The 13,593-nt window shown below is 30.6% G+C and overlaps 2 protein-coding genes across 3 annotated transcripts; both read left to right on the plus strand.

Annotated features, from left to right (window-relative positions):
* The first annotated feature begins 1,588 nt into the window (after positions 1–1,588).
* LOC113868540 (probable receptor-like serine/threonine-protein kinase At5g57670) lies at positions 1,589–5,287 on the plus strand. Of its 2 annotated transcripts, XM_027504211.1 has the most exons (11): positions 1,589–1,872; positions 1,948–2,030; positions 2,169–2,412; positions 2,606–2,859; positions 2,995–3,193; positions 3,299–3,547; positions 3,636–3,799; positions 3,914–3,990; positions 4,070–4,217; positions 4,371–4,520; positions 4,613–5,287. In XM_027504211.1, the coding sequence occupies exons 1-11, from the start codon at positions 1,719–1,721 to the stop codon at positions 4,850–4,852; spliced, it is 1,962 nt and encodes a 653-aa protein (XP_027360012.1). In that variant the 5' UTR covers positions 1,589–1,718; the 3' UTR covers positions 4,853–5,287. The 2 variants fall into 2 exon arrangements, with proteins under 2 accessions (XP_027360012.1, XP_027360004.1); XM_027504203.1 differs by having other exon boundaries at positions 2,606–3,193.
* Positions 5,288–12,364: 7,077 nt separating this feature from the next.
* On the plus strand, positions 12,365–12,985 carry LOC113869248 (GATA transcription factor 3-like). Its single transcript, XM_027505490.1, has one exon. It carries the CDS (start codon positions 12,365–12,367, stop codon positions 12,983–12,985), a length of 621 nt encoding a protein of 206 aa, XP_027361291.1.
* The last annotated feature ends 608 nt before the right edge of the window (positions 12,986–13,593 follow it).

The following is a 13,593-nucleotide window of genomic DNA, read 5'->3' on the forward strand; positions in this document are numbered from 1 at the left end:
TTTTTCAAGGTTCCATGCTTTGAAATGTTTGGAGATTAAGACAACCCCTGAGGTCCCAAATTTTAATTTCAGGCTTTCAGCACCATTTAGTTTATTAAAAGCAAAATGTCAAATAGTGCATATATTTTGACCAAAACTGCTCAATATCATTACCCTGTTTCAGTTTTTTAATTTATCGTTTAACTAATAAGATGTAAAAAACTCTTCCTTACAAATTTTGGGCAAAAGCTTTTGGTACCATGTAAAACCACTCTTGTTGAAAATATTAACACAATTTGAATCGTTGTTATGTTTTATTTTATTTTAAACTTTGATTCGGCGCATCATGTTCTGAAATTATCTAAAGATAATCACACTTAAATGACGATCAGCACAATGATTTTCTATTAAATGGGTTAATTTTACAGTATTATCCAATTTTTATATTAATTAATTTAATTAACTTTTATTCTATGTTAAAAATGTTTTTCATTTTTAATACGATATTTATTGTTATTTTTCTCTTAATTATAATTAGCATATTAGATATTTAAGAATTAAAAATGCAAATTTTATTAGCAAAAAAATGTAAATTTAAAATATAATAATAAATATGGTCCCTCACATTTAAATAAATAAATATTTTTTTTTATTTATCACTTTAACATTTTAACATAAAAACTAAGAAATATATTTAATATTCTTATTTTTATTAAACTATTATATCATTTATTACTATTGTTAATCCATTATTATTTTATTTAAATTTAAATTCATAATTAATAAAAACAATTAATAATATCTTAATACTTTTGAAAACTAACAAATATTTCTTTGATTGGGCTAGCTTTTAACGAAGAGTGATTGATCAATGTTTTAAAAAAAAGTTTGACACTAAAGATGTATTTAAAAATAATAGTTTGATTAAATATTTATTTACTAAATATTTTATTATATAAAGATTTATATTATAAATTAGATAATACAATTTATTATTAATATAAATTTTAAAAATATTTTATTAAATTATATACAAAGAGGCTTAATAACATAAAAAATGTATTAGAATAATAAATTAAATATATAAATTGTTTTAAATTTACTCTTAAATATGTTACAATATCTAGCAAGACTCGATAATGATTTTTTTTTCTTCTAAATTATCATAAAATCTCCTTTCTTTAAAAATTTTTTAATATTTTTTTTATGTTTCTTTCCAAATATATATAGATAAGATGAATAACTAGCAATAAACAAAAAAAGGCTTCAATTACCGTTATTAATATAGCTTATTTATAAAATAAATAAATATAAAACATTATAAATCGAGCATGCATTTACTGTGAAGGAATCAACCCCTTCAAAGCAGTCTTTTTCAGAGGCGGGACTGTACCGTCTACAGTAATTGCATGGGTCTTACAACATGCTATCACTCTGTCGATGATTCAGCATTTGACACGTCAGCAACGGTCCATTGAGATCTCGATAATTGATAGTTGACGTGACTTGTACACAGAGAACTACGATCAAGGACTGCACAACCAACGGAACAGATCGAGTCCACATTTCCACCTCAACCGAGAAGCACCGTAATATTTCCCTAAGACAGTTTCGCCATTACGGTTCTCGAGCACGATTCGTTCTCTCCCTCTCGCAATTCCCAAGATAAAGCACCAACACGAAGAGAGAGAAAGTGAGTAAGAGAGAGAGAAGAGAAAGAGAACAGAGTGAGTCTTCCGATGAAGTTAATCGGCGACGGAGGCGGTGGTCGGAAAGTGTTGGTCGGAGTGAAATTAGATCCTCGGAGCCGGGAATTGCTGACGTGGGCACTCGTCAAGGTTGCAGAGCCCGGTGACCTTGTCATTGCACTTCACGTCCTCGACACCATCACTGGTCTCTCTCTCTCTCTAGTTTTGTGTTTGCGTTTGGAACGTTATGTTTAATCTAGAATCTGATTTTCTGTTGCAGAGGGCACAGCGTCGCTTCTATCTCTAGTGAAGACTTTCGATTCTGTTCTCGCGGTTTACGAAGGCTTCTGCAATTTAAAGCAGGTTCGTTATCGTTTCGTCGCTGTTTTTGCGGTTTGGCCACTTGTTTGTTTCGATGCCTAGAAAACGGCGGAAAATAAATATGCCGTTGCTGAAATTTCAGTTTGGAAACTCCGTGATAGTTTTGTGCTTGTTCTTCAGGTTGGTCTAAGGCTTAAAGTGTGTCGTGGTGGTTCAGTTCGGAAGGGTCTGGTGCAAGAGGCGAAATCGTTTGGCGTTTCGACGGTGATTTTGGGAACTTCTAAGTCTCATCACACTATTCGTTCTTCGGCGTGGGTTGCCAAATACTGCGCGAAGAAATTGCCCAAGTGCATCTCTGTTTTCGCTGTTGATAATGGCAAAATTTCTTTTCACAGAGAAGCTACTGGCTTATGTAGTGATCGAGGTTTTACTTTTCCCCTTCGCTTTCTGCGTTTGTTTTCCTTAGGGCATTACTGTTTTTAGTTTGGTCTGGATATAATAATGCTTTATTTATGAAATGTTTTTTTTATATTTTTTGTGATGTGCGTTTGTTGAATATTTGCTTAGAAAATTTAAGAAAAGAATGAGAATGATGCAGAGTTTCACTGTTATGGCAGAAAAATTACATGAAGGTCCAAACGTATCTCCAGAACCGTTGGTGGCTTGTACAGATAAAAATGTGAGGAGTTGTGAAAGTTGTTCACTGCAAGAGACATCTGGAACTGAGTATGAGCAAGGTTCGCCTGATGATCTTGAAAAGGGAAACGCACTTGCTTTGGTACCATTTCAAAAACTTGATGATGCTCCTTGTTATTCAGTTGTGGTGGGTGATTCGAAACCTTCAAAACCTGGTTGGTCGATCCTTCGCCAGGTATTTCATTCGAAAAAGCATAGCCCCAAATCTTCATTGAAAAATACATTTGTTTTTCATCGGGCATTACGGCAGCCCCATTGTCATTCTTCGGCTGTAGTCCATCCAGATCATAAACAAATTTGTATTGAGCAGATTGATTATTCCCCCCTGGATGGGGAGAGTGGTGCCATTGTGCCATTTGGATCTGCTACTATCTTTACTCCTCCCTCCCTTTGCAGTGACTTGATTAGCCTTCCAGAAGAATTGTTGGTATTACAGGAGAAGTATTCATCTTCTTGCAGGTTATATAGTTTGCAGGAACTTGTATCTGCAACTGCCAACTTCTCACCTGGTTAGCTTTGGTCACTCCAACTTTTGTTTCCTAGTTTTTATTCTGGTTACTTGATTGGGATATCTTCTGATAGGGTTTTTTTTTTTTTTTTAATTGTATTTTCAGAAAATTTGGTTGGCAAAGGTGGTAGTAGTTATGTTTACAGAGGATGTCTTCCGGATGGCAAGGAATTAGCTGTGAAAATTTTGAAGCCATCTGAAAATGTGCTGAAAGAGTTTGTACAGGAAATTGAGATCATTACAACTCTGCATCACAAGAACATAATATCTATATCTGGCTTTTGTTTAGAGGGCAATCATTTACTACTAGTTTATGATTTTTTATCAAGGGGAAGCCTAGAAGAAAACCTTCATGGTAGATATTTATTTGCCTTTTCTGTTAGGGATTACAGAAATGTATTCATTCTCTAATTTGTCTTTCTTACTTGTGCTTTCTGGAAAAGGCAATAAAAAGGACTGTAGTGCATTTGGTTGGCAAGAAAGGTACCAGGTGGCTGTGGGTGTAGCTGAGGCGTTGGATTATCTCCATAATGGTTGTGAACAGGCTGTGATCCATAGGGATGTGAAATCTTCAAATATCCTCCTTTCACATGATTTTGAGCCTCAGGTGCTGTAATATATTTTCTTCCCTTGCTTGGCTAGGTGCTGTTACCCTTTGAAACTCTTTTCCATTTGATTTCAGTTATACTTACTCCTTTAAGCCATGTGCTTATTTCTTCAGCTCTCAGATTTTGGTCTGGCTAGTTGGGGTTCGTCTTCTTCCTATATAACTTGTACTGATGTGGCCGGAACTTTTGGGTGAGCAACATCCCACTTGTTCCTCCTTTGGCTTGTTTACCTTTGCTTCCCATTTTCACGGATAGGTTTTATTTGGCAGATACCTAGCTCCTGAGTACTTCATGCACGGTAGAGTGACTGATAAAATTGATGTATATGCTTTTGGTGTTGTACTCCTTGAGCTTCTCTCAAATAGGAAGCCCATTAACAATGAGAGTCCGAAGGGCCTGGAGAGTCTTGTTATGTGGGTAAGTTTTTCTCACCATTATAAATTCAGAATCTAAGATTGTTACAACACTGTATAATAAATAAATGTAAGATGTACCAATATAAGAACTGAACATCCTGCAAGTACTATATCCTAAGAGTTGGAAATCAATGCGATTAATGACTTTATCCAGGCAACACCAATTTTGAAAGGTGGGAAACTTTCCCAGTTGCTTGATTCAAGCCTGGGCAGTGAATACAATGATTGCCAGATCAAGAGAATGACTTTGGCTGCTACTCTCTGCCTTAGACGGGTACCTACATTGCGACCTCAAATCAGCCTTGTAAGTATTTTGCCTGTGCAAATTTACTTCATTCTGGTTGCCCTGCCTTTTATGCCCTTTCGAAAATGAGTCACGCGTTTTCAATAATGCAGATATTGAAACTTCTGCTTGGTGATGAAGAAGTGACAAGATGGGCAGAACAAGAAGTTAGTGTACCACAGGAACTCGATGAGTTTGATGAGGAACCAGCGCCAACTAATATTCAGTCTCACCTGAACCTTGCTTTGCTGGACTTGGAGGATGATGCGGTTTCTATCAGTAGCACTGAGCAGAGTGTTTCGTTAGAGGACTATTTGCAGGGAAGATGGAGTCGCTCTTCAAGTTTTGACTAACCAGTTCATCACCATACCATATTGGAATCAAATGTTTGTTTCATATAATATTTTGTTTTTCTTAGGTTAGATTTCCAAAATTCTACGGCAACGCAAATTGGGTCTTGGAAGAGAGGTCCAAAAAGTTCAGCCCCCTCCTTGACTTTGTAGCTATATCTCAATTCGTGTTCTTCGGAAAGGTTTTAACTGTAGAACTCGTGTTGGTGAGCGTTTGGGCTTTTTGGAGCAAATTCTAACGGGCTAATGTGTAAATTTGAAAACAGAAATGAAGAGTATATATTCCCCAATGAGAGAACGACCACTTCTGAGTCGCTTGGTGTCACATCCAGAGCGTGGTCTTGTCGTCGTCAAGACAAGGCGTGCTCTTTTGTTTTCTGAACTAAAAACTATTTTCCTTCTTTGGTGTGAATAAAGCTGAACTGTAAAGATTAAAAGTAACTTTCGTTGGATTTAGAATCTATAATTATATATGCAAATATTTTAGTAGTATATCTATAAAGCCGTGTAAATGTAAGATATGTCTTGGCTTAATCCTATTTTGTGGTTAGACTCATCATCTAATTGTCGACATTGGCCAAGTGTGTGTTTGGTTTTAGGTCTAACTAGTTATGGATTCACATTTAATTTAACTTTATTAGCTGTAGGTGTTACGTTGGCAATATTTTAATTTTAAATTTTCGATTAAAATATATTTTTATTATGTTTAACAGTTTAAAATTAATTGTATTTAATTTTAAGACAAAACTGGCCTTAAGTTATTGACTTTGATAAAATAAAATAAAAAATTATCGCATAATCTATCACCATTTATTATTATTTTAATTTATCTTCAGAATTCTCATTTCACACCGTAATTTTTTTAAGTGCAGTTTCTAACAGGTAACTATGATCCCAAAACTGAAATTAAATTAATTTTAATTGGATATTTAGTATAGGAAATGGCAGTTGGTGTTTCTAACGATAGTGATGCAATGATAAGTTCCAAAAGACCTTCTAATTAGATCCTCCAATGAATACACTAGATATCTGGCAGCTATTGTTAAAGGAGAAAAGGATAATTAACATGAAAAAGATAATCACCAATAACAAGAATATACTATCTATAGTTCTAAATATGGAAAAATGCTAGCTTCAATTCTAAAAATTTGAAGATAAACAATTAATATAATAGTAAAATTTTGTTGAAAAGAGAAGCATTCATTATATTTCTATGATTTCATTAAGATAAATGTCATTTTTCAATAAATTTTGTTTACTTTTAAATGTTTAAACTCGACCCTAATAAAACTCTTAAATATAAGACATTTATCAACAATTTAAATGTTTTTTTCAAAACTATTCTTAAAACTATTGGAGCATATTTTATTTTTTTTTGTGAAAAAACAATTAATGCAAGCAATAACTAGCAAAGCGTCTTATATAAAGGACAATAACAAATTCTCCAAAAGGGTCTTTTATTCAGGAGCAAAGGTAATAACTAGCAAATATTTATTTGGAATGATATTTTTTAACTTCGTACATATTCCTTCGTAACGAGTAGTTCTTCCCTTGTTAAAAGACACGCATTGATCGTTCGTGAAGAAAGCGTTTGATCATCACAATTGAACTCATAGAAATGTCAACAACTATGCAAGTGTATATTTGGCTCTTGAAACACAGACCAATCCTTTGGACTGTTTATTTACTCTATAGATTAGTTGTCACTCAGCTATGAACTCATATGAATCAAGAAATATACACCACAACTCCTCTACGAGAAAAAAATTAAATTTCTCATGATTTTAACAGTTTAGTTAGATCAGATTCGAGGTATCCTTGTAGTAATTTTTAAAGTAAATTAACAATTTCCTATCCAAGTATCTTTTGCTTTGACACTCAATCAGAGCCAAGTTCATTTCCTTTGTCAGTCTTTTGTCACTAACTTGTTACAATCTAAAAAATTAGTAAGGGTCGGTTTTATAGTTGCTTCAAAATGTTGATATGCAAAATGTCAGTTGCTTAATATTCGTCAAATACTAGCCCATGAAGTTTACAAAGAGTTTTTGCAAAATTAAAAGCTCTAAATTTCTAGCACATCAAATATAATTGCCGTTCATGTCTATATGCACTGTTTTATTTTTCTATTAATATATTTAATTTTGATATAGTATCAGTATAATTTTGTCTATTATCATTTGATAATGTAGTATCTTACTATTAAACAAAATTTTGACTATAATAACAATAATATAATTGTTTTAAATATATGACGAAAGGTAAGTAAAAGTTTAACGGATTGCATTAAAATTAAATTTTAACAAATGTTAATAAAATATGATTGAAAAAAGAAGGAAGGAACAAGGATGGATAGAAAAGGGGTTGATAATTAAGAAAATAACCCATCAATTGATTTGTGAGTTTTGAGGTTACGTGGTTAGAAAGAAAACTATACTATGGTTTCATCTAAATATTCTTCAACAAATATGCTTTGGCATATTTTTATTCACTAAATTTTTAGTATAATTAAAATACTTAGATTATGATTGATGAATGAAATTTATAGTTTCTCTAGGAGATTATAGCTTATTGACGTGGTTAAAGTTGTCTAGTACATGAAAAGAGTTTGTATGTTTTATCTAAAATAACATTTAACTTTTAAAAGTTAATTATCAATATTTTTATTACATTATTATTTTTTTTAAAAAAAATTATCTTTTTATAATTAAAACTTTACGTCCGTTAATTTTATTGTCTTTTATTTTTTTTACTTTTATTACTGTCTATTTTTTTTTCTATTTTTTACATTTTTTATATTAATTTTTTTTATCTAAATGTATTTTATATTAAAAAAACATAAGTTAGAATATTTTATGTTTTTATAATAACTGTTTTTATATTAATATAATATTATATATCACTTTAAGTTATTTAATACAAATCAGTTAATTATAAGTTTTTAGCTAACTTCACAGCTAGAACTTGTAAGCTCTAAACTTTCAAATTATTTTAACAAATACAGTCTTAAACTTTGTTACAAACAATTTATAGTTTATTGATTTCTAGAGATATTTAGTAAATATAAACTAAAAAGAGTTTGTACTATTATTTTTATTACATTTTTTTATTAAAAAATAACTTATCTGTAATACAATTAAGTTAAAATAAAGTACAAAGTTACCATATATTATTAATTAGCTTTTATGATAATCTTAGTTTTTTTTCTTTTTTATATTTATATTTTATATTAAAAGATATATATGACTTAGAATATTTTATGTTTAAATATATACAAAGAAAATTTTTATTTTTTATATAATTATTTAATTGATAATAAATAAATAAAATATGTAATATTTAATTTTACTATTATATTAATATAATTTTACATATTATTTTAAATTATTTAAAACAAATTAGTTAGTTTGTCAAACAATTTTAATTTTATAAACTATTTATACAAATATAAATTTTCAACTACACGTTCACAACGGTAATTTTTCTTTAATTATTCGATAACTTCTCATTTATTTTTATCTTTTAAAAATAATGGTATAAAGTAGAGTGGTTTTACTATTTTAAGATAAGTCTGTGTCGAAGGAGCAATGAACAAGAACTCTCTCACTGTGGAAAAGAAATGATGTTACCCATTTTACCCTTTTCGTCCATTTGTGGACATCATACTCTATCATGTGCAACATAGGAAACGTGGATAAAATAAAAGGTATTTAAGACATGTAACTTATTCACAAATTTATTTTTTATTAATCAAAGTAATCATAATTTTTCCTCGTTTTAACTTTTTTTTTTTCATCTTCTTTATACTATTAAGCAGTGTATTCGTTTCCATTTATATTTAACCTTTTAAATTATTCTTAAAATAAATATACTTCAATATAATCACCCTACATTACATATACAACAACAGAATCCCTTACGCACACATGTACCAAATTCAAACCAACTCAAACGAGTCCAACCTCTAACGCGCATACCCCACCATAAATGGAATCTGCTTGCCCCTCTCTTTATTTGTTTTACATTAACCACATCCTAGGTGCACAACTATTGTACATGTCTACCATCTGATCAAAATTCCCATTTTGTGGCTTTAATTTTCAGTTCTCATACATCAAAAGAAGAAACTGGAAAATTAATCCACCTCTCCAAATGGAACCTTCTCTACCTTTGCCATGCCAATCTTTATCCATACAAAATTACACATTAAAATGAACGATGATAGAGGAAATATTGATCCAGGGTCACATATTTGATCACATTCTACAACTTGTGCTGAGAAGACACAAATGCCTATAGGTAATCCTAGTTTCGGGCGCACCTACATATGGATCATTACGTGTATTTTGTTCGTATCTCTCCTCGCTGGAGGAGGGTGCCTAGCAGCATACATGGTACTTCCTGAATCACAAGTTGCATATTGGATACCTGATCTTGGGGTCACATTGGTTTGTCTACCGTGGGCTTTTTGGCTTTTAACCTTCTTATACCGAATCTTCTCACGATGTTGTGGATGTAGAATTAGTGTTGGCGATGGTGGAGATGGCAAAGGGAGATTAGGACATGGGGGTGATGTAAATGCACTGAGGGATTCAAATGTTAGAGCAAATGATAGTATAGACAGGATATTATCTGTTGCCTCGCGTGAGAGTGAAAGGCCATTGTCAAAATCAATGGCCCCTTGATCTAATTTTTTTGGGATTTGGCTCATACTTTTGGGGGCAAGTTGTTCTCTCAAAATTTGAATCCCTTCATGTCGGCTCAATTATAATATTTAAATACATAAAATTTGATATTGTATGTAAGATTTTGTATACAATTTACTTTTATTTTTAATGAATATATGTGTATCAAATGTACTTCTTAATTTTAAAGATGATAACTTCTTTTTGTTCATAAGACATTTACCATGCTGGGGTTTTAAACTTGCAATCATCCATGTCTCCTCATGTACGTGGTTGATGTTGTTGCACTGTGTGGTACATTTACATCATCTTGAAAACAAGTTTTGCATTTAATCCTTGTAGCAGTCTCTAGTCCTCACCAACCTTTATACACCTTCATTAGAATACACATGGTATATATGTACAACAACAAACAACAGTGAATATTGAAGATAAACGGGATATCTTTCATTGGAACTTCTCTCTCTTTCAGTTTTTAATAATTATTTTTTTAATAAAAATAAAATTCTGTTATTCAAAATATCGTTGGCATTACAAATGTAGTTAGTTCAAGTGATACATCAAAGTTTATCATTCAAAAGACTCAGTACGGCAAAAAAACCTCATGGAGAGAGAACTACTTCTACCATATTGTTGATATTCATAAATTTTGTAATTTTTTTACTTTGGAATATATGTTCTATGATTTGCTAGAAAGCCTAGCACACACGTTTATGTTGTTTCCTTTTGCTTGTTTGTATATTGTTCATCATCGGACTGAACTTATATTTAATATGATTGCTAGTAAAGTATTCAATGAGATTTAACAAGGATAGGGGAAGCACTCATGCAGATTGATCGATGACGATTTACAAGCCCCATTGCGTGTGTGAGGCAAATGAATTTTTGGTTTCCTTCTATTTCTTGATGAGTTAATAATTTCATAAATAGCGACGTGTATATGTTTATTGCCCTTATCATGAATTATGATAGAAAAAAATGAAAGAATAAAAATATTTAAAAGATCTACAGAAAGATTAAACTCTACCTTTATTTTAGTCTCTAAAAAACGCCATATATTTTACTATTTAAAATCTTAAAAATATCATATCAGTATCTAACTTTTATCTTTATTAAACAGTTTAATCTTTATATTTAGACACATTTAATAGACAATGACAAAATGTTACATGTCATATTAAATAAATTGTATAATTAATTATATGATAAAAATAATAATATAATATATATCTTTATTTTATTTTAGTATTTAACGTTATCATTTATTAAATATTTTAATTTTTAAGATTGTCATTATTAGATATTTTATTTTTTATTTTTAAGATTTCATTTATCCATCTTCTTCTTCTATTGCTACCATTCTAAAAGATTAATTTGAATTATTTTGACATAAGTAATTTACTTATCCAAATTAAGTTTAATTAACTTATTTAATTTGGGTTCAAAAGTGTAAAATTATTTGAGTCTTTAAAATGCCAGACTAGGTTTGGTCTCACATGTGATGGGCTTATGCAAGCCACCCACTTTCCAATTTTGTTTTTTCTAACAAATGTGTTCTAACATGTTATATTTATTAAGATTGCATTTTAAATTTAATTTTTATAATATTTTACATTAAAAATCAACATATTAAATTCATCAAACTAAAATAAATTCAAACTCAAAATATCGTTAATAATTTGTACATCTTCATTTGTTTTTTTTATTTTTAAATTGAAATGCTCTTAATTATTTGAAATTTTACGAAAAAGTTTTAAATTTTGCAACTAACAATTTTTTTTAAAATAAAGCTTACTCATAAAATAACGTGACAGATTATTTTTCCCTTAAATTTTCTTTTTCATACAAAGCGACATTATTTTGCACTTAGGAGAGAATGTCAATACATGTGTGTGCAAGAATCTTTTATATATATATATATATATATATTTGCCTTTAATTGGATTGAGAATATATGTTGTAGCTTTAATTGGATTCAGAAAATAAATTAAAAATTTGTATGAGCTAATATATATGAGTTGAACATTTTGAATGTTTCCAGAAATATGACACCTCTGACTGGGGGATACGGGATATCTATATTTGCATGCAATGAGTTTCCCTTTATGCTAAGGAACATATCTTTCTTTTCTTTGCTAATTAAGAAAAAAAGGTCTTTATAACAGCTCATGGACAGCAACCTACGCGTTTGGACTTTTAGTTTAATAGCTACGTTAAGAAAAGTTTTACGAAAATACCTAATTAAAATCTTAATTTGCTCCACTAGCAAAGAAACAAAAATGTCTATGCATTTTTCCTTTTCTAAAAACAAGAGTAACAGAGAGTCCTATAATATAAATATTTAATTGCAATTATGATCAAATTACAAAATATTTAATTTGAATCTACTCTCGAAACCTAGTCATCCGAAATTCTTAAAGATAATTTGCACAAAAATTGAATTATTTATCGTTTGATTAATTATTTGCGATAATTCCTAGTCAAATACAGACAATCGATTCCTTTCTTTTGGGTTCTAGTATTCTGTCACTTTAGCCAATCAAAATGCGCATCCATTGAACTACCTCGTCAGGTACGCGTTAAATCATGAAGGGGGTATAGACTTTCTGTGTATCACGCTAAAGTCGGTTTTATTTATATGTTATGGTCATATGAGTCATATGACATACTTATTTACGAAGCAAACGCACGTCTTCGTATTGATAACTCCTCAATTTTCATTAGATTAGTAATTAACTCATTTCCTTCAATCTCCTGCATATATTTATTTTCACTCCGCTTCCCCTTATTCCTATTAAGTTGTTTATTCTCTACTTAGACAATAGCATTCCTAATGGCTGTGGATGATGGCAACTTGGATATTGGAGACCTTCAAGATCTTATTTCGAATAACATAGAGAAAGAATATTCTAGTTGGTTAGGCCTAAGCAATTTCAATGACGTGCCAACGAGCCAACTTTATGTCCCACCTCATTCAATACATGAAATGGAATTGGAATGGTTTCCAAGTTCCCCTGATGATTTTATATCTTTGAATGATGTGGGGCTGCTGCCAGGGTACCAAACCTATTTTGCCAATCACAAGCAACACGAGGAGGTTGAAGCAAAGCATCTAACTAAGGAGCCTAATTTGAATCATAAAAAAGATGGGATTGAATCATTGTTGCAAGGTTTTGTTGGGTTTACAAGGAAGAAAAGAAGGACGAAACATTATCAGAAGCCAAAATGGAGAGTGACATGGGTTAAAAAGAGGTGTAGTCATTGCCAAGCAGAAGAGACCCCCCAATGGAGAGAAGGGCCTAAAGGGCCGAAGACATTGTGCAATGCTTGTGGGGTGCGGTTCAAGTCAGGAAGGCTAGTGACTGAGTATCGTCCAGCAACTAGTCCTACCTTTGATAGTCACAAGCATTCTAATTACCATAAAAAGATACTCAAATACCGATCTACAACTTAATGTGTTTTCACCTTCTTTTTTTCATTTGTGACTTGTGACATTGATTTTCAGGTTTTTTATATGTAGGTGAATTGATTTTTTCTGTTTCGTTGAAATATTTTTTCCTTAATATAAATATGTTTTTATTGAGTTTTTTGTTTTTTTTTTTTACATTTTATAAATGACACTAGAATATAAATTAGATGACATTCCATTTGTAACGTTTTTTTAAAAAGATTAAATTTTAGTTTAGAGAAAAATTGAAATTAGGCATAACAACTAGCATTCAATGTCTATTTTAAGTTGATTCCAGTTGGATAATGTTTTTTTCTTATAATCAACCCAATTTTTTTGCTATATTGAGCTATAAACTAATATTAAAATAACTTTAGGTGTTTAGGTGAATTTAGTCGAAGATGACTTAAAAATTGATCAGTTTACTGAGTTTTTCAGTGCAGAATCTGATTTTTTTTTTAAGTTAGTGATAATATTTTTAAATTGCGATGCGACGGAACAAATTATATTTAGATTAAAGGTCTAATCAGTTTATGATTTTAATTTATATAAATTTATAAGACAAAATTATATCTTTGATCTTTTAATTTAATTTTTTTATTTTATTTTGTTAA

Source organism: Abrus precatorius, unplaced genomic scaffold (genome assembly GCF_003935025.1).
Source record: "Abrus precatorius isolate BTA unplaced genomic scaffold, Abrus_2018 Scaffold10, whole genome shotgun sequence".
NCBI lineage: Eukaryota > Viridiplantae > Streptophyta > Magnoliopsida > Fabales > Fabaceae > Abrus > Abrus precatorius.